This window comes from Salvelinus fontinalis, chromosome 2 (genome assembly GCF_029448725.1).
Source record: "Salvelinus fontinalis isolate EN_2023a chromosome 2, ASM2944872v1, whole genome shotgun sequence".
NCBI classification, from domain to species: domain Eukaryota; kingdom Metazoa; phylum Chordata; class Actinopteri; order Salmoniformes; family Salmonidae; genus Salvelinus; species Salvelinus fontinalis.
The window spans coordinates 6935611-6955677 of NC_074666.1; the positions used below are offsets into that span (position 1 = coordinate 6935611).

Sequence of the window (20067 nt, forward strand, 5' to 3'; positions counted from 1 at the left end):
AAAAACTGTGTGTGTTGCCTTATAAAAACTGTGTTTGTTGCTTTATAAAAACTGTGTTTGTTGCCTTATAAAAACTGTGTGTGTTGCTTTATAAAAACTGTGTGTGTTGCCTTATAAAAACGGTGTGTGTTGCCTTATAAAAACTGTGTGTGTTTCCTTATAAAAACTGTGTTTGTTGCTTTATAAAAACTGTGTTTGTTGCCTTATAAAAACTGTGTGTGTTGCCTTATAAAAACTGTGTGTGTTGCTTTATATAAACTGTGTGTGTTATTTTATAAAAACTGTGTTTGTTGCTTTATAAAAACTGTGTGTGTTGCTTTTTAAAACTGTGTGTTGCTTTTTAAAACTGTGTGTGTTTCCTTATAAAAACGGTGTGTGTTGCTTTATAAAAAACAGTGTGTTGCTTTTTAAAACTGTGTGTTGCTTTTTAAAACTGTGTGTGTTGCTTTATATAAACTGTGTGTGTTATTTTATATAAACTGTGTGTGTTGCTTTATAAAAACTGTGTGTGTTTCCTTATAAAAACTGTGTTTGTTGCTTTATAAAAAACGGTGTGTGTTGCTTTTTAAAACTGTGTGTTGCTTCTTAAAACTGTGTGTGTTGCTTTATATAAACTGTGTGTGTTGCTTTTTAAAACTGTGTGTGTTTCCTTATAAAAACGGTGTTTGTTGCTTTGTAAAAAAAAAGGTGTGTGTTGCCTTATAAAAACTGTGTGTTGCTTTTTAAAAAACAGTGTGTGTTGCCTTATAAAAACTGAGTGTGTGTTCTTAAAAATCATGGCCATCGCGAGGAGCACAAGGCCTCGCCTGGTACATAAGAGCAGGACTGCAGTTACCCGTATCCCACTGTACACACACAACCCCCTCCCCATCCCTAACACAGCATCGTCAGCCTCTCTCGCCAGATCCAACCAGTTCACTCAGTACTGATATGGATGAGAGAGGGAGGGAGGGGGGAGGGAGGGAAAGAAGTGAAGGGATATTAACAGGAAGGTCTACGTTGCAGCAGAAACAATATCTAAGGTAGGGAGGATGGTAGACTGTGAGGCTGTGAGAGAGAGAGAGAGACAGACAGCACTGAACCATCAGAGAGAGAGAGAGAGAGAGAGAGAGAGAGAGAGAGACAGCACTGCACCATCAGAGAGAGAGAGAGGGAGAGCGGGGGAGAGAGAGAGAGAGAGAGAGAGAGGGAGAGAGCACTGAACCATCAGAGAGAGAGAGAGAGGGAGAGAGCACTGAACCATCAGAGAGAGAGAGAGAGAGACAAACAGCAATGCACCATCAGAGAGAGAGAGAGAGAGAGAGAGAGAGAGAAGGAGAGAGAGAGAGAGAGAGAGAGAGAGAGAGAGAGAGAGAGAGAGAGAGAGGGAGAGAGAGAGAGAGAGAGAGAGAGAGAGGGAGAGAGAGAGAGAGAGAGAGAGAGAGAGAGAGAGAGAGGGAGAGAGAGAGAGAGAGAGAGAGAGAGAGAGGGGAGAGAGAGAGAGAGAGAGGGGAGGAGAGAGAGAGAGAGAGAGAGAGAGAGAGAGAGAGAGAGGGAGAGAGAGAGAGAGAGAGAGAGAGAGAGGGGAGAGAGAGAGAGAGAGAGAGAGAGAGAGAGAGAGAGAGAGAGAGAGAGAGAGAGAGAGAGAGAGAGAGAGACAAACAGCAATGCACCATCAGAGAGAGAGAGAGAGAGAGAGAGAGAGAGAGAGAGAGAGAGAGAGAGGGAGAGAGAGAGAGAGAGAGAGAGGAGAGAGAGAGAGAGAGAGAGAGAGAGAGAGAGGATAGAGAGGGAGAGAGAGAGAGAGAGAGAGAGAGAGAGAGAGAGAGGGAGAGAGAGAGAGAGAGAGAGGCAGCACTGCACCGTGCCTCTGTCACCAACCAAGGAGGGCCTACAGCAGCACCTAGATCTTCTGCAGACATTCTGCCAGACCTGGGCCCTGACAGTAAATCTCAATAAGACAAAAATTATGGTGTTCCAAAAAAGGTCCAGTCGCCGGGACCACAAATACAAATTCCATCTAGACATCGTTGCCCTAGAGCACACAAAAAACTATACATACCGTGGCCTAAATATCAGCGCCACAGGTAACTTCCACAAAGCTGTGAAAAATCTGAGAGACAAGGCAAGAAGGGCATTCTATGCCATCAAAAGGAACATAAAATTCAACATACCAATTAGGATCTGGCTAAAAATACTTGAATCAGTTATAGAACCCATGGTTGTGAGGTCTGGGGTCCAACCAAGAATTCCAAGAATTCACAAAATGGGAATAACACCAAATTTAGACTTCATGCAGAATTCTGCAAAAATATCCTCTGTGTACAACATAAAACACCAAATGATGCATGCAGAGCAGAATTAGTCCAATACCCGCTAATTATCAAAATCCAGAAAAGAGCCTACAGCCACCTAAAAGGAAGTGATTCCCAAACCTTCCATAACAAAGCCATCACCTACAGAGAGATGAACCTGGAGAAGAGTCTCCTAAGCAAGCTGGTCCTGGGGCTCTGTTCACAAACACAAACACACACCACAGAGCCCCAGGACAGCAGCACAATTAGACCCAACCAAATCATGAGAAAACAAAAAGAGAATTACTTGACACATTGGAAAGAATTAACAAAAAAACAGAGCAAACTAGAATGCTATTTGGCCCTAAACAGAGAGTATACAGTGGCAGAATACCTAACCACTGTGACTGACCCAAACTTAAGGAAAGTTTTGAATATGTACAGACTCAGTCAGCATAGCCTTGCTATTGAGAAAGGCTGCCATAGGCAGACATGGCTCTCAAGAGAAGACAGGCTATGTGCACACTGCCCACAAAATTAGGTGGAAACTGAGCTGCACTTCCTAACCTCCTGCCCAATGTATGACCATATTAGAGACACATATTTCCCTCAGATTCCACAATTCCATAAGGAATTCAAAAACAAACCCAATTTTGATAAACTCCCATATCTACTGGGTGAAATTCCACAGTGTGCCATCACAGCAGCAAGATTTGTGACCTGTTGCCACAAGAAAAGGTCAACCAGTGATTGTGTTTATTTATTTTCCCTTTTGTACTTTAACAATTTGCACATTGTTACAACACTGTATATAGACATAATATGACATTTTAAATGAGTTCACTCTTTTGGAACTTATTTGAGTGTAATGTGTACTGCTAATTTTTTATTGTTTATTTCACTATTTTAGATGATCTATTTCACTTGCTTTTTCAATGTAAACATATGTTTCCTAAGCCAATAAAGCCCCTTAAATTGAAATTGCATTGAGAGACAGCGACAGCACTGAACCGTCAGAGAGAGCGAGAGGCTGAACCTAACGCTCAATGTGTTCCAGCAGTGATTCTGTGGACATCGATAAAACTGAAAGTACGTATGGGAGTTGTGAAATCCAGGCTGTTTAAAAACATATAGGCTCTCTGCTTGTTGCAGAACAGTCCTAGTACCCTGGGGTACAGCAAGTTGTGTTTGGTGGCGCTCTGTAGTGCATCTCAGAGGCGGGGGGGGGGCGGGTCTCAGATGCAGGTGGGGGGCGAGTCATGCCACAGAGGCAGTATGAGGTTAATTGGATGGTTGTTAGACCTCTTCACGAGTGTAATGATCAGCCTACCTTCCTCCCTGCCCAGAACCCCTCTCTCTCCCTCGCCTTCCTCTCTTTCTCCTTCTCGCTCTTCTTCCCTCTCTCTCCATCTCACTCTTCTTCTCTCTCTCTCCATCTCTCGCTTCTTCCCTCTCTCTCCATCTCTCTCTTCTTCCCTCTCTCTCCATCTCTCTCTCCATCTCTCTCTGCTTCCCTCTCACTCTCCCCAGCAGCTATAAAGAAGAGTAATGCTTGCCTCAGTGCAGAGGAAAGGCAATGAATATTGACTTGGTACCTCAGCACACTTCTAAAAACAGAAGCCAATCACTCCTCTCTCATAATTTCTCCTTTGTGGAAGGAAGGTACACTCTCTACTCTCTCGCAAGAGCCACTCAAGTCTATCACACCCACCACCCTGACTGTCGATTTGCCTTCAGAGAGACTTAGAGGTCAGGGGGCAGAGACACTGTGGACTCAGTGTCTGTCTGGTCTGCCTTCATTGTCCTGGATCGTATTCATTAGGATATGCAAATGGGAACGGAAAACTAAAACAAAAGTTTATTATTGGACAAGTTCAGGTAGTCCCTCCCAAGTTTAGGTAGTCCCTCCCAAGTTCAGGTAGTCCCTCCCAAGTTCAGGTAGTCCCTCCCAAGTTCAGGTAGTCCCTCCCAATTTCAGGTAGTCCCTCCCAAGTTCAGGTAGTCCCTCCCAAGTTCAGGTAGTCCCTCCCAAGTTCAGGTAGTCCCTCCCAATTTCAGGTAGTCCCTCCCAAGTTCAGGGAGTCCCTCCCAAGTTCAGGTAGTCCCTCCCAAGTTCAGGTAGTCCCTCCCAAGTTCAGGTAGTCCCTCCCAAGTTCAGGTAGTCCCTCCCAAGTTCAGGTAGTCCCTCCCAAGTTCAGGTAGTCCCTCCCAAGTTCAGGTAGTCCCTCCCAAGTTCAGCCTGTTTCCTTCCGTTTGAATACGATCCTGTAGGTGTTGTCGCTTTTTCAGAGGCTGTAGCAGAGACCGTGAGCTGCACAGTGCAGGTGGAGTAAACGGACGGGTGGAGGAGGATGGGGAGAAGGAGGAAAAAGAGGAACGTACGTCACAGGCTCCGTGTAGGTGCATTCTGGGATAGCTCTGTGTGTGTAGGAGGGGAAAGGGTGTCTGAACGGCGGGCTCAAAGCATCCCCTCTCTTATTCTTATTCTCCTCATTATGGTTGTTATCTGTGGGTGGTAATAAACTCATCCATCTTACTGGCTGGAGATGTGAGGAGACATTTTCTCTGTGTGTGTGTGTGTGTGTGTGTGTGTGTGTGTGTGTGCGTGCGTGCGTGCGTGCGTGTGTGTGTGTGTGTGAAGAGGGGGGGGGGGGGTCTTTGGCAGGGTGGGTTTAGAGCCTGCATGGTTAAGGGCTTGGAAGCATTTCACAGTAAGGTCTACACCAATTGTTTTCGGCGCATATGACAAATACAATTTGATTTGATTTGATCATAGAGGTTAAAGAGAAATACTGAGGATTCAGAAAGACCATTTCCCCATGTAACCCCAGTCTCCATGTAACCCCATGTCTCCATGTAACCCCAGTATCCATGTAACCCCAGTATCCATGTAACCCCAGTCTCCATGTAACCCCATGTCTCCATGTAACCCCAGTCCCCATGTAACCCCAGTCTCCATGTAACCCCAGTCTCCATGTAACCCCAGTCTCCATGTAACCCAGGTCCCCATGTAACCCAGGTCCCCATGTAACCCCAGTATCCATGTAACCCCAGTCTCCATGTAACCCCAGTCTCCATGTAACCCCAGTCTCCATGTAACCCCAGTCTCCATGTAACCCAGGTCCCCATGTAACCCAGGTCCCCATGTAACCCAGGTCCCCATGTAACCCAGGTCTACATGTAACCCAGGTCCCCATGTAACCCAGGTCCCCATGTAACCCAGTCCTCATGTAACCCAGGTCCCCATGTAACCCAGTCCTCATGTAACCCCAGTCCTCATGTAACCCAGTCCCCATGTAACCCAGGTCCCCATGTAACCCAGGTCCCCATGTAACCCAGGTCCTCATGTAACCCCAGTCTCCATGTAACCCAGGTCCTCATGTAACCCAGGTCCCCATGTAACCCAGGTCTTCATGTAACCCAGGTCCCCATGTAACCCAGGTCCCCATGTAACCCAGGTCCCCATGTAACCCAGGTCCCCATGTAACCCAGGTCTACATGTAACCCAGGTCCCCATGTAACCCAGGTCTCATGTAACCCAGGTCCCCATGTAACCCAGTCCTCATGTAACCCCAGTCCTCATGTAACCCAGTCCCCATGTAACCCAGGTCCCCATGTAACCCAGGTCCCCATGTAACCCAGGTCCTCATGTAACCCCAGTCTCCATGTAACCCAGGTCCTCATGTAACCCAGGTCCCCATGTAACCCAGGTCCCCATGTAACCCAGGTCCCCATGTAACCCAGGTCCCCATGTAACCCAGGTCCTCATGTAACCCAGGTCCCCATGTAACCCAGGTCCTCATGTAACCCAGGTCCCCATGTAACCCAGGTCCCCATGTAACCCAGGTCCCCATGTAACCCAGGTCCTCATGTAACCCAGGTCCCCATGTAACCCAGGTCCTCATGTAACCCAGGTCCCCATGTAACCCAGGTCCCCATGTAACCCAGGTCCCCATGTAACCCAGGTCTACATGTAACCCAGGTCCCCATGTAACCCAGGTCTCCATGTAACCCAGGTCTCCATGTAACCCAGTCCTCATGTAACCCAGTCCCCATGTAACCCAGTCCTCATGTAACCCAGTCCTCATGTAACCCAGTCCTCATGCAACCCAGGTCCCCATGTAACCCAGGTCTCCATGTAACCCAGGTCTCCATGTAACCCAGTCCTCATGTAACCCAGTCCTCATGTAACCCAGGTCCCCATGTAACCCAGGTCCCCATGTAACCCAGGTCCCCATGTAACCCAGGTCTCCATGTAACCCAGTCCTCATGTAACCCAGGTCCCCATGTAACCCAGTCCTCATGTAACCCAGTCCCCATGTAACCCAGGTCCCCATGTAACCCAGTCCTCATGTAACCCAGTCCTCATGCAACCCAGGTCGCCATGTAACCCAGTCCCCATGTAACCCAGGTCTCCATGTAACCCAGGTCCCCATGTAGCACAGGTCTCCGTGTAACCAGTCCTCATGCAACCCAGTCCTCATGCAACCCAGGTCGCCATGTAACCCAGTCCTCATGTAACCCAGGTCACCATGTAACCCAGGTCCCCATGTAACCCAGTCCTCATGTAACCCAGTCCTCATGCAACCCAGGTCGCCATGTAACCCAGTCTCCATGTAACCCAGGTCTCCATGTAACCCAGGTCCCCATGCAACCCAGGTCGCCATGTAACCCAGTCTCCATGTAACCCAGGTCCCCATGTAACCCAGTCCCCATGTAACCCAGTCCTCATGTAACCCAGGTCTCCATGTAACCCAGGTCTCCATGTAACCCAGGTCTCCATGTAACCCAGGTCCCCATGTAACCCAGGTCCCCATGTAACCCAGGTCCCCATGTAACCCAGGTCCCCATGTAACCCAGTCCTCATGTAACCCAGGTCCCCATGTAACCCAGTCCTCATGTAACCCAGGTCCCCATGTAACCCAGGTCTCCATGTAACCCAGTCCCCATGTAACCCAGGTCCCCATGTAACCCAGGTCCCTATGTAACCCAGGTCCCCATGTAACCCAGGTCTCCATGTAACCCAGTCCTCATGTAACCCAGGTCCCCATGTAACCCAGGTCTCCATGTAACCCAGTCTCCATGTAACCCAGGTCCCCATGTAACCCAGGTCCTCATGTAACCCAGGTCTCCATGTAACCCAGGTCATCATGTAACCCAGGTCCCCATGTGTTTCCTCATGTAACCCAGGTCCCAATATAACCCCGGTCCTGAGAAGAAGGGAATGGCAGGCTAAATACCACTAACCCCAACACACACAGAGAGAGTGAAAGAGAACACCAAGGTCATCCCTGGCTCACATTCTGTGCTCTGGTCAACTTTTGTATTCAGGTTGTCGTGGAGACCCCAGCGCCACGGACACCAAACACTTTGTTTGCAGAGGTCAGAGGAACTCAAATCACCCCTTTCACAGTCCCCTCTACTATGGAGTCTAACAGGGGAGTGGACATTCACACAGTCCCCTCTACTATGGAGTCTAACAGGGGAGTGGACATTCTCACAGTCCCCTCTACTATGGAGTCTAACAGGGGAGTGGACATTCACACAGTCCCCTCTACTATGGAGTCTAACAGGGGAGTGGATATTCTCACAGTCCCCTCTACTATGGAGTCTAACAGGGGAGTGGACATTCACACAGTCCCCTCTACTATGGAGTCTAACAGGGGAGTGGACATTCTCACAGTCCCCTCTACTATGGAGTCTAACAGGGGAGTGGACATTCACACAGTCCCCTCTACTATGGAGTCTAACAGGGGAGTGGACATTCACACAGTCCCCTCTACTATGGAGTCTAACAGGGGAGTGGACATTCACACAGTCCCCTCTACTATGGAGTCTAACAGGGGAGTGGACATTCACACAGTCCCCTCTACTATGGAGTCTAACAGGGGAGTGGACATTCACACAGTCCCCTCTACTATGGAGTCTAACAGGGGAGTGGATATTCTCACAGTCCCCTCTACTATGGAGTCTAACAGGGGAGTGGACATTCTCACAGTCCCCTCTACTATGGAGTCTAACAGGGGAGTGGACATCCCACACAGTCCCCTCTACTATGGAGTCTAACAGGGAAGTGGACATCCACACAGTCCCCTCTACTATGGAGTCTAACAGGGGAGTGGACATTCTCACAGTCCCCTCTACTATGGAATCTAACAGGGGAGTGGACATCCCACACAGTCCCCTCTACTATGGAGTCTAACAGGGAAGTGGACATCCACACAGTCCCCTCTACTATGGAGTCTAACAGGGGAGTGGACATTCTCACAGTCCCCTCTACTATGGAGTCTAACAGGGGAGTGGACATTCACACAGTCCCCTCTACTATGGAGTCTAACAGGGGAGTGGACATTCTCACAGTCCCCTCTACTATGGAGTCTAACAGGGGAGTGGACATTCTCACAGTCCCCTCTACTATGGAGTCTAACAGGGGAGTGGACATCCACACAGTCCCCTCTACTATGGAGTCTAACAGGGGAGTGGACATTCACACAGTCCCCTCTACTATGGAGTCTAACAGAGGAGTGGACATCCGACACAGTCCCCTCTACTATGGAGTCTAACAGGGGAGTGGACATTCTCACAGTCCCCTCTACTATGGAGTCTAACAGGGGAGTGGACATCCGACACAGTCCCCTCTACTATGGAGTCTAACAGGGAAGTGGACATCCACACAGTCCCCTCTACCTTGGAGTGTAACAGGGGAGTGGACATTCTCACAGTCCCCTCTACTATGGAGTCTAACAGGGGAGTGGACATCCACACAGTCCCCTCTACTATGGAGTCTAACAGGGGAGTGGACATCCCACACAGTCCCCTCTACTATGGAGTCTAACAGGGGAGTGGACATTCTCACAGTCCCCTCTACTATGGAGTCTAACAGGGGAGTGGACATCCACACAGTCCCCTCTACTATGGAGTCTAACAGGGGAGTGGACATCCACACAGTCCCCTCTACTATGGAGTCTAACAGGGGAGTAGACAGTCTCACAGTCCCCTCTACTATGGAGTCTAACAGGGGAGTGGACATTCTCACAGTCCCCTCTACTATGGAGTCTAACAGGGGAGTGGACATCCACACAGTCCCCTCTACTATGGAGTCTAACAGGGGAGTGGACATCCACACAATCCCCTCTACCTTGGAGTGTAACAGGGGAGTGGACATTCTCACAGTCCCCTCTACTATGGAGTCTAACAGGGGAGTGGACATCCACACAGTCCCCTCTACTACGGAGTCTAACAGGGGAGTGGACATCCACACAGTCCCCTCTACTATGGAGTCTAACAGGGGAGTGGACATTCTCACAGTCCCCTCTACTATGGAGTCTAACAGGGGAGTGGACATCCACACAGTCCCCTCTACTATGGAGTCTAACAGGGGAGTGGACATCCACACAGTCCCCTCTACTATGGAGTCTAACAGGGGAGTGGACATTCACACAGTCCCCTCTACTATGGAGTCTAACAGGGGAGTGGACATTCACACAGTCCCCTCTACTATGGAGTCTAACAGGGGAGTGGACAGTCTCACAGTCCCCTCTACTATGGAGTCTAACAGGGGAGTGGACATTCTCACAGTCCTCTCTACTATGGAGTCTAACAGGGGAGTGGACATCCACACAGTCCCCTCTGCTATGGAGTCTAACAGGGGAGTGGACATCCACACAGTCCCCTCTACTATGGAGTCTAACAGGGGAGTGGACAGTCTCACAGTCCCCTCTACTATGGAGTCTAACAGGGGAGTGGACATTCTCACAGTCCCCTCTACTATGGAGTCTAACAGGGGAGTGGACATTCACACATAGACTCAGACACAGTCGTTAACAGAAGCACATATGACAAAAACGTTCTGTCACACAAACAAAACCCCAAAACACACAATAGGTTCTGACCTCCAGCAGAAAGCCTATTAAATAGAGTGGAGAGAAAGAGGAGATATGTGCCTCCTCAGAAAACCCTAGTCTACACCTTGATATCTAATCATTCCTAGAAATTCATACACAAACTCTTCACTTGTAAAACTATTTCTATAGAACACCTGACTACGTAGAATTACCGCAATTTCGATGTCCCAGACTATACAGTTGAAGTCGGAAGTTAACATACACCTCAGCCAAATGCATATAAACTCAGTTTTCCACAATTCCTGACGTTTAATCCTAGTAAAAATTCCCTGTCTTAGGTCAGTTAGGATCACCACTTTATTTTAAGAATGTGAAATGTCAGAATAATAGTAGAGAGAATGATTTATTTCAGGTTTAATTTCTTTCATCACATTCCCAGTGGGTCAGACGTTTACATACACTCAATTAGTATTTGGTAGCATTGCCTTTAAATTGTTTAACTTGGGTCAAAAGTTTCGGGTAGCTTTCCACAAGCTTCCCACAATAAATTGGGTGAATTTTGCCCCATCCCTCCTGACAGAGCTGGTGTAACTGAATCAGGTATGTAGGCCTCTTTGCTCGCACAAGTTTTTTCAGTTCTGCCCACAAATTTTCTATGGGATTGAGGTCAGGGCATTGTAATGGCCACTCCAATACCTTGATTTTGTTGTCCTTAAGTAATTTTGCCTCTACTTCGAAGTATGCTTGGGGTCATTGTCCATTTGGAAGACCCATTTGCGACCAAGCTTTAACTTCCTGAACAATGTCTTGAGATGTTGCTTCAATATATTCACATAATTTTCCTACCTCATGATGCCATCTATTTTGTGAAGTGCACCAGTCCCTCCTGCAGCAAAGCGATCCACAACATGATGCTGCCACCCCTGTGCTTCACGGTTGGGATGGTGTTCTTCGGCTTGCAAGCCTCCCCCTTTTTCCTCCAAACATAACGATGGTCAATATGCCCAAACAGTTCTATTTTTGTTTCATCAGACCAGATGACATTTCTCCAAAAAGTACGATCTTTGTCCCCATGTGCAGTTTCAAACCGTAATCTGGCTTTTTTTATGGCGGTTTTGGAGCAGTGGCTTCTTCCTTGCTGAGCGGCCTTTCAGGTTATGCCAATATTGGACTCGTTTTACTGTGGATATAGATACTTTTGTACCTGTTTCCTCCAGCAACTTCACACGGTCCTTTGCTGTTTGATTTGCACTTTTTCACACCAAAGTATATTCATTTCTAGGAGACAGAACGCGTCTCCTTCCTGAGCAGTATGACGGCTGCGTGGTACCATGGTGTTTATACTTGCGTACTATTGTTTGTACATATGAACGTGGTACCTTCAGGCATTTGGAAATTGCTCCCAAGGATGAACCAGACTTGTGGAGGTCTACAAATTTTTTTCTGAGGTCTTGGCTGATTTCTTTTGATTTTCCCGTGATGTCAAGCAAAGAGGCACTGAGTTTGAAGGTAGGCCTTGAAATACATCCACAGGTACACCTCCAATTGACTCAAATTATGTCAATTAGCCTATCAGAAGCTTCTAAAGCCATGACATAATTATCTGGAATTTTCCAAGCTGTTTAAAGGCACAGTCAACTTAGTGTATGTAAACGTCTGACCCACTGGAATTGTGATACAGTGAATTCTAAGTTAACCTGTTGAGGATGGGGGCGCTGTTGAGACTATTTATGCTAATTGGGTAATTTTTGAAACGGCTTCCCACAAAATCCTTGATCGTACAATATGCATATTATTATTATTATTGGATAGAAAACAGTCTATAGTTTCTATAGGAGTTGAAATTTTGTCTCTAAGTGGAACAGAGCCCATTCTACAGCAATTTCCCTGACATGGAGTCAGATTTCAGAAATGTTGGCCACTGTTCTGAAGTCAGTTAAAAGGGCACTGTTATTGCTATGACTATACGGACACTTCTTACGTCTTCCCCTGGATGCCTTTACGTGATGACGATTCCAATGGGGTCGATTGCGCGTTCACAGGCACTACAAATGAAAAAACCCTGTAGCTAGCAAGTCTTTTCTTGGTGCATAACGCGCGTGGAAGACACCGACCCGCTCCTGTTCCAAGCGTTAGTTTAGCCTGTTATATTTCTCCGGTCATCTTTTCACTCGTTATAGGAGTTAAAAACATCATAAGGTAGTTAATTTAAAGCGTTTTATAGCAATTTATATCCGTTTAGTGCGATTTTGGGACATTTATTTTTGAAACGATGTGAATAGCCGGGCACGCTTTTCAGTTCATCCCGAACGCAGTTGGCATTTCCACATGGCAAGAGGACAGCTTTCCACCAAAAGACGATTACTCCCAAGAAAGGATCCTTTGCCCAAGATACTGATGGAAGAACAGCTCATAGTAGGACATTTTTATTATGATAAATCGTGTTTCTGTCGAAACATTTTAGTGGCTTAGGACGCCATGTTTTTTGACGTAGCTTCGCTTGGCGCAAACTGTATTGAAAAGTAAGGATAAATTAAAAAATGTAATTCCGCAATTGTATTAAGAATTAAATTTTCTATCAATCCCTGTCCACCCTATATTTTTTAGTCACGTTTATGAGTATTTATGTATAAGAGTAGATCACTGTCTAAGTGGCGCAAGGACATTTTCTGACCAGCTGAGCTACATTTCACATTGTCTAACCATGATTTTGGTGGCTAAATATAAACGTTTTCGATCAAACTCTATATGGATTGTGTAATATGATGTTACAGGAGTGTCATCTGAAGAATTCTGAGAAGGTTAGTGAAAAAATTAATATATTTTTGGCGATGTTGACGTTATCGCTCACTTTGGCTAGAATCAATGCTGGGCTGCTATGTGCTATGTGCTATGCTAATATAACGATTTATTGTGTTTTCGCTGTAAGACACTTAGAAAATCTGAAATATTGTCTGTATTCACAGGATCTGTGTCTTTCGATTCGTGTATGCTGTGTATTTTTACGAAATGTTTGATGATTAGTAAGTAGGTAAACACGTTGCTCTAAGTAGTTTTTCTATTCCATTTGTGACGGTGGGTGCAATTGTAACCTATGCCATCTACCTGAAATATGCACTTTTTTCTAACAAAACCTATCCCATACCATAAATATGTTATCAGACTGTCATCTGATGAGTTTTTTTGTTGGTTAGGGGCTATAAATATCTTAGTTTAGCCGAATTGGTGATAGCTACTGGTGTTGGTGGACAAATAAAAGATGGTGGATTATGCTAATGTGTTTTTAGGTAATAGATGTACATCTTTACATATTGTGTCTTCCCTGTAAAACATTTTAAAAATCGGACATGTTGACTGGATTCACAAGATCTGTGTCTTTCATTAGCTGTATTGGACTTTAATGTGTGAAAGTTAAATATTTTAAAAAAATATTTTTTTTGAATTTCGCGGCACTGGTTTTTCAGTGGGGGGGGGGGGGGGGTGTGCCGCTAGCGGCACGCTGATCCTAGACAGGTTAAATAATATGTCGGTAAACAATTGTTGGAACAATTACTTGTGTCATGCACAAAGTAGATGTCCTAACCGACTTGCCAAAACTATAGTTTGTTAACAAGAAATTTGTGGAGTGGTTGAAAAACTAGTTTTAATGACTCCAACCTGTAATGTAATGTAAACTTCCGACTTCAACTGTATCTATACTGATGTTGCTCTGAGGTGTTGTACTAAAGAGAAAAACCAGTGGATTGTGTTGAGTTGCAGTCAGTTCTACTGTAGTAGGCCTCAGATAGACTCTTCCTCTGGGGGTAACCTAGCCATTTTAGGAGACCCTCCCCCTCCCTTTTACCCACCTTCACTTCCTATCCCCACCAGGAGAGCCCCGGAACAGAGCCCCGGAACAAAGCCCCGGAACAAAGCCCCGGAACAGAGCCCCGGAACAGAGCCCAGGTTCAGAGCCCCGGAACAGAGCCCCGGAACAGAGCCCATGTTCAGAGCCCCGGAACAGAGCCCCGGAACAGAGCCCCGGAACAGAGCCCCGGAACAAATCCCCGGAACAGAGCCCAGGAACAGAGCCCAGGAACAGAGCCCAGGTACAGAGCCCAGGTACAGAGCCCAGGTTCAGAGCCCAGGTTCAGAGCCCAGGTTCAGAGCCCAGGAACAGAGCCCAGGTACAGAGCCCAGGTTCAGAGCCCCGGGAACAGAGCCCAGGTTCAGAGCCCCGGAACACAGCCCCGGAACAGAGCCCCGGAACAGAGCCCCGGACAGAGCCCAGGTTCAGAGCCCCGGGAACAGAGCCCAGGTTCAGAGCCCCGGAACACAGCCCCGGAACAGAGCCCCGGAACAGAGCCCCGGAACAGAGCCCCGGAACAGAGCCCCGGAACACAGCCCCGGAACAGAGCCCCGGAACAGAGCCCCGGAACAGAGGCCCGGAACAGAGCCCCGGAACAAAGCCCCGGAACAAAGAACCGGAACAGAGCCCCGGAACAGAGCCCCGGAACAGAGCCCCGGAACAGAGCCCCGGAACAGAGCCCCGGAACAAAGCCCCGGAACAGAGCCCCGGAACAGAGCCCCGGAACAAATTCCCGGAACAGAGCCCAGGTACAGAGCCCCGGAACAGAGCCCCGGAACAAAGCCCCGGAACAGAGCCCCGGAACAGAGCCCCGGAACAGAGCCCCGGAACAGAGCCCCGGAACAAATTCCCGGAACAGAGCCCAGGAACAGAGCCCAGGTACAGAGCCCCGGTACAGAGCCCAGGAACCGAGCCCATGTTCAGAGCCCAGGAACAGAGGAAAGAGGAATAGAGGAAAGAAAGATAGAGGAGAGGAGAGGAAAGGATAGAGGAGAGGCAAGAAGGATAGAGAAGAGGAAAGAAGGATAGAGGAGTAGAAAGAAGGATAGAGGAGAGGAAAGAAGGATAGAGGAGAGGAAAGAGGACCACTTGTCTGTCCCACCAACAGCCCAAAATGATTTCACAAAAAAGACTTGGAACCCCTTTTCACAATTGTCCCTACATTGTCCCCCTCCTCGCCCCTTCCCTCTCCTCCACAGCTGCCCCTACCTCTCCTCTCCTCTGACTTTGCGTTGTGGATGAAAGGCCCATCAAAAGTATCACTGGCTGCATTTACAAGTGAATGAAGCCTAATAATGGAGCAGTTAGGGGGAGAATGTGCCGAGGCCCGGGAAGGCTCACAGATGTTGCTGTGGCTGGAGAGGGAAGGATGGAGGGAGGGACAGAAGGAGAGAGGGAATAAAGGAAAGAGGGGGCTCCAATGCCATTGTTACTGAGGAAAGACTGGAAGGAGAAAGGGGAGAGGAGGGTGGGTGAGCGGGCTGTTTATACCCGATTTGCATCGGAGAAGGACGGGGGGAGTGTGTTGGCCAAACTGAGGGGCCAAGGCAACCAGGCAGGCAAGGAGGGCCATAGGGAGTGAGGCAAGGAGGGCTGTAGGGAGTGAGGCTGCCTCCGGGTAGGTCTGGATACTGGCTGCCTCCGGGTAGGTCTGGACACTGGCTACCTCCGGGTATGTCTGGATACTGGCTGCCACCGGGTAGGTCTGGATACTGGCTGCCTCCGGGTAGGTCTGGATACTGGCTGCCTCTGGGTAGGTCTGGATACTGGCTGCCTCCGGGTAGGTCTGGACACTGGCTACCTCCGGGTAGGTCTGGATACTGGCTGCCTCCGGGTAGGTCTGGATACTGGCTTGGTAGGTCTGGATATGGGCTGCCTCTGGGTAGGTCTTGACACTGGCTACCTCTGGGTAGGTCTGGATACTGGATGCCACCGGGTAGGTCTGGATACTTGCTGCCACCGGGTAGGTCTGGATACTGGCTGCCTCCGGGTAGGTCTGGATACTGGCTGCCTCCGGGTAGGTCTGGATACTGGCTGCCTCCGGGTAGGTCTGGATACTGGCTGCCTCCGGGTAGGTCTGGACACTGGCTACCTCCGGGTAGGTCTGGATACTGGCTGCCTCCGGGTAGGTCTGGATACTGGCTTGGTAGGTCTGGATACGGGGTGCCTCTGGGTAGGTCTGGATCCTGGCTGCCTCCGGGTAGGTCTGGATACTGGTTGCCTCAGGGTAGGTCTGGATACTGGTTGCCTCAGGGTAGGTCTGGATACTGGTTGCCTCAGGGTAGGTCTGGATACTGGTTGCCTCAGGGTAGGTCTGGATCCTGGTTGCCTCAGGGTAGGTCTGGATACGGGCTGCCTCCGGGTAGGTCTGGATACTGGTTGCCTCAGGGTAGGTCTGGATACTGGTTGCCTCAGGGTAGGTCTGGATACTGGTTGCCTCAGGGTAGGGGTCATAAGAGCGGTAACACACACCCCTTCTCCCTTTTTACTGGCATTAGGTAGACAGTGAGGAGATATATTAAACTAACGATGTCCTCTATTCACGTGACAGTTTGGTTTTGTTTAGTGACATGGAAGATGAAGAGAAAGGAGATCAGAGGACGGCAGAAATACTACATCTCCCATCCCTCACTGGATGTAGCCTGTTCTAAACCATTACGAACTGAACTTAAACTGAATCAGTTGGTGGTCTGTTTTCAACAGAACCGAACAGAATCAGTCTGTACAGCATACTCAGGGCCTACCCTTGGCCTTCAATAGTGTCTCTTTTTATTTATTAAATATTCACTGACACTAGATCTGTTTTCAAAAATGTTGTTGATAAACAGGATGTACTTACAGGGCTCTGATTGGTCTTGAAGGGTGACACGATGCTCCTTCACACCATCAAACAGTAGCACCGCCCCTCCATTAGGAAGTAAAGGACATTCAATCACATAGTTGTTCCATAGTAATTACATATGTTGGCACAGAGTCACTGCAGTGTCATATTGAATTGATAAATAAAAAGTGCAACGAGGGTGGTATCAGATTAATTTAATCTGGCATTAGAGCGCCTGGTGGTGAGTTAAACCCAGAGGAAGAGAACAGGTTGTGAAGACTAGACACTGAAGAATAATGAAGAATAGGAGACATGGTGAAGAACAGGGGAAGAAGAGAGAGAGGGGGAGAGAGGGTACACACTGGAGAATAGGGAGATGGGGAGAGGGGAGACACTGGAGAATAGTAAGATGGGGAGAGGGGAGACACTGGATAATAGGGGGAGAGGGAGAGGGGAGACACTGGAGAATGGGGAGAGGGGAGACACTGGAGAATAGGGAGATGGGGAGATGGGATACACTGGAGAACAGGGAGAGAGGGAGAGGGGAGACACTGGAGAATAGTGAGATGGGGAGAGGGGAGACACTGGATAATAGGGAGAGAGGGAGAGGGGAGACACTGGAGAATAGGGAGATGGGGAGAGGGGAGACACTGGAGAATAGTGAGATGGGGAGAGGGGAGACACTAGAGAATAGGGAGAGGGGAGACACTGGAGAATAGGTAGATGGGGAGAGGGGAGACACTGGAGAATAGTGAGAGGGGGAGAGGGGAGACACTGGAGAATAGGGAGAGGGGAGACACTGGAGAATAGGGAGAGGAAAGAGGGGAGACACTGGAGAATAGGTAGATGGGGAGAGAGGAAACACTGGAGAATAGTGAAATGGGGAGAGGGGAGACACTGGAGAATAGGGAGAGGGGAGACACTGGAGAATAGGGAGAGGGGAGCCACTGGAGAATAGGGAGAGGGGAGACACTGGAGAATAGGGAGATGGGGAGATGGGGAGAGGGGAGACACTGGAGAATAGGGAGAGGGGAGACACTGGAGAATATGGAGAGGGGGAGAGGGGAGACACTGGAGAATAGGCAGAGGGGAGACACTGGAGAATATGGAGAGAGGGAGAGGGGAGACACTGGAGAATAGGGAGAGGGGAGACACTGGAGAATAGGGAGAGGAGAGATACTGGAGAATATGGAGAGAGGGAGAGGGGAGACACTGGAGAATAGTGAAATGGGGAGAGGGGAGACACTGGAGAATAGGGAGATGGGGAGATGGGGAGAGGGGAGACACTGGAGAATAGGGAGAGGGAAGACACTGGAGAATATGGAGAGGGGGAGAGGGGAGACACTGGAGAATAGGGAGAGGGGAGACACTGGAGAATAGGGAGAGGGGAGACACTGGAGAATATGGAGAGAGGGAGAGGGGAGACACTGGAGAATAGGGAGAGGGGAGACACTGGAGAATAGGGAGAGGGGAGACACTGGAGAATAGTGAGATGGGGAGAGGGGGAGAGGGGAGACACTGGAGAATAGAGAGACAGGTGACACACTGGAGAATATAGAGAGAGGTGACACACTGGAGAATAGAGAGAGAGGGAGAGGGGAGACACTAGAGAATAGAGAGAGACGGAGTCACTGGAGAATAGAGTGAGAGAGAGTGGATCCTGGACTTCCTGACGGGCCGCCCCCAGGTGGTGAGAGTAGGTAACAACACATCGGCCACGCTGATCCTCAACACTGGAGCTCCCCAGGGGTGCGTGCTCAGTCCCCTCCTGTACTCCCTGTCCACCCACGACTGCATGACCAGGCACATCTCCAACACCATCATTAAGTTTGCAGATGACACAACAGTGGTAGGCCTGATCACCAACAACGACGAGATAGCCTATAGGGAGGAGGTCAGAGACTTGGCTGGGTGGTGCCAGAATAACAACCTATCCCTCAATGTAACCAAGACTAAGGAGATGATTGTGGACTACAGGAAAAGGAGGACCGAGCACGTCCCCATTCTCATCGACGGGGCTGTAGTGGAGCAGGTTGAGAGCTTTAAGTTCCTTGGTGTCCACATCAACAACAAACTATTATGGTCCAAACACACCAAGACAGTCGTGAAGAGGGCTCGGCAAAGCATATTCCCCCTCAGGAAACTATAAAGATTTGGCATGGGTCCTGAGATCCTCAAAAGGTTCTACAGCTGCAACATCGAGCGCATCCTAACTGGTTGCATCTTTGCCTGGTACGGCAATTGCTCGGCCACCGACCGCTAGGCACTACGTGGGTAGTGCGTACGGCCCAGTACATCACTGGGGCTAAGCTGCCTGTCCTCCAGGACCTCTACACAAGGCGGCGTCAGAGGAAGGCCCTAAAAATTGTCAAGACCCCAGCCACCCCAGTCATACACTGTTCTCTCTACTACCGCATGGCAAGCGGTACCGGAGTGCCAAGTCTAGGACAAAAAGGCTTCTCAGTTTTTACCCCAAGTCATAAGACTCCTGAACAGGTAATCAAATGGCTACCCAGACTATTTGCATTGTGTTTACCCCCCTCCCCCGACAACCCCTCTTTTACGCTGCTGCTTCTCTCTGTTTATCATATATGCATAGTCACTTTAACTATACGTTCATGTACGTACTACCTCAATTGGCTCGACCAACCAGTGCTCCCGCACATTGGCTAACCGGGCTATCTGCATTGTGTCCCACCACCCACCACCCGCCAACCCCTCTTTTACGCTACTGCTACTCTCTGTTCATCGTATATGAATAGTCACTTTAACCATATCTACATGTACATACTACCTCACTCAGGCTGACTAACCGGTGTCTGTATGTAGCCTCGCTACTCTTATAGCCTCGCAACTGTATATAGCCTCGCTGCTGTTATTTTTCACTGTCTTTTTACTGTTGTTTTATTTCATTACTTACCTATTGTTCACCTAATACCTTTTTTGCACTATTGGTTAAAGCCTATAAGTAAGCATTTCACTGTAAGGTCTACACCTGTTGTATTCAGCGCACGTGACAAATAAACTTTGATTCGATTTGAAGTCCCTGCAGCATTGTTCCAACATCTAGTGGAAAGCCTTCCCAGAAGAGTGGAGGCTTCTCTGATAAGAAGAAGGGCGGGGGTGTATGCCTTATGATTAACGAGTCGTAGTGTGATCATAACAACATACAGGAACTCAGGTCCTTTTGTTCACCTGACCTAGAATTCCTTACAATCAAATGCCGACCGCATTATCTACCAAGAGAACTCTCTTCGATTCTAATCACAGCTGTGTATATCC

The 20067-nt window shown here is 48.5% G+C and overlaps 1 protein-coding gene across 1 annotated transcript in view; it reads right to left on the reverse strand.

The window, feature by feature from the left end:
* The window catches only part of LOC129833547 (ubiquitin-related modifier 1-like), a gene marked incomplete at its 5' end in the record, with an annotated part of 18376 nt that extends 1464 nt beyond the window's left edge, over nucleotides 1-16912 (reverse strand). Inside the window, one exon of the mRNA XM_055898228.1 lies at nucleotides 16804-16912. Within this exon, the coding sequence (XP_055754203.1) occupies nucleotides 16804-16912 (109 nt within the window). The remainder of the gene's footprint in view (nucleotides 1-16803) is intronic.
* Between the last annotated feature and the right edge of the window lie 3155 nt (nucleotides 16913-20067).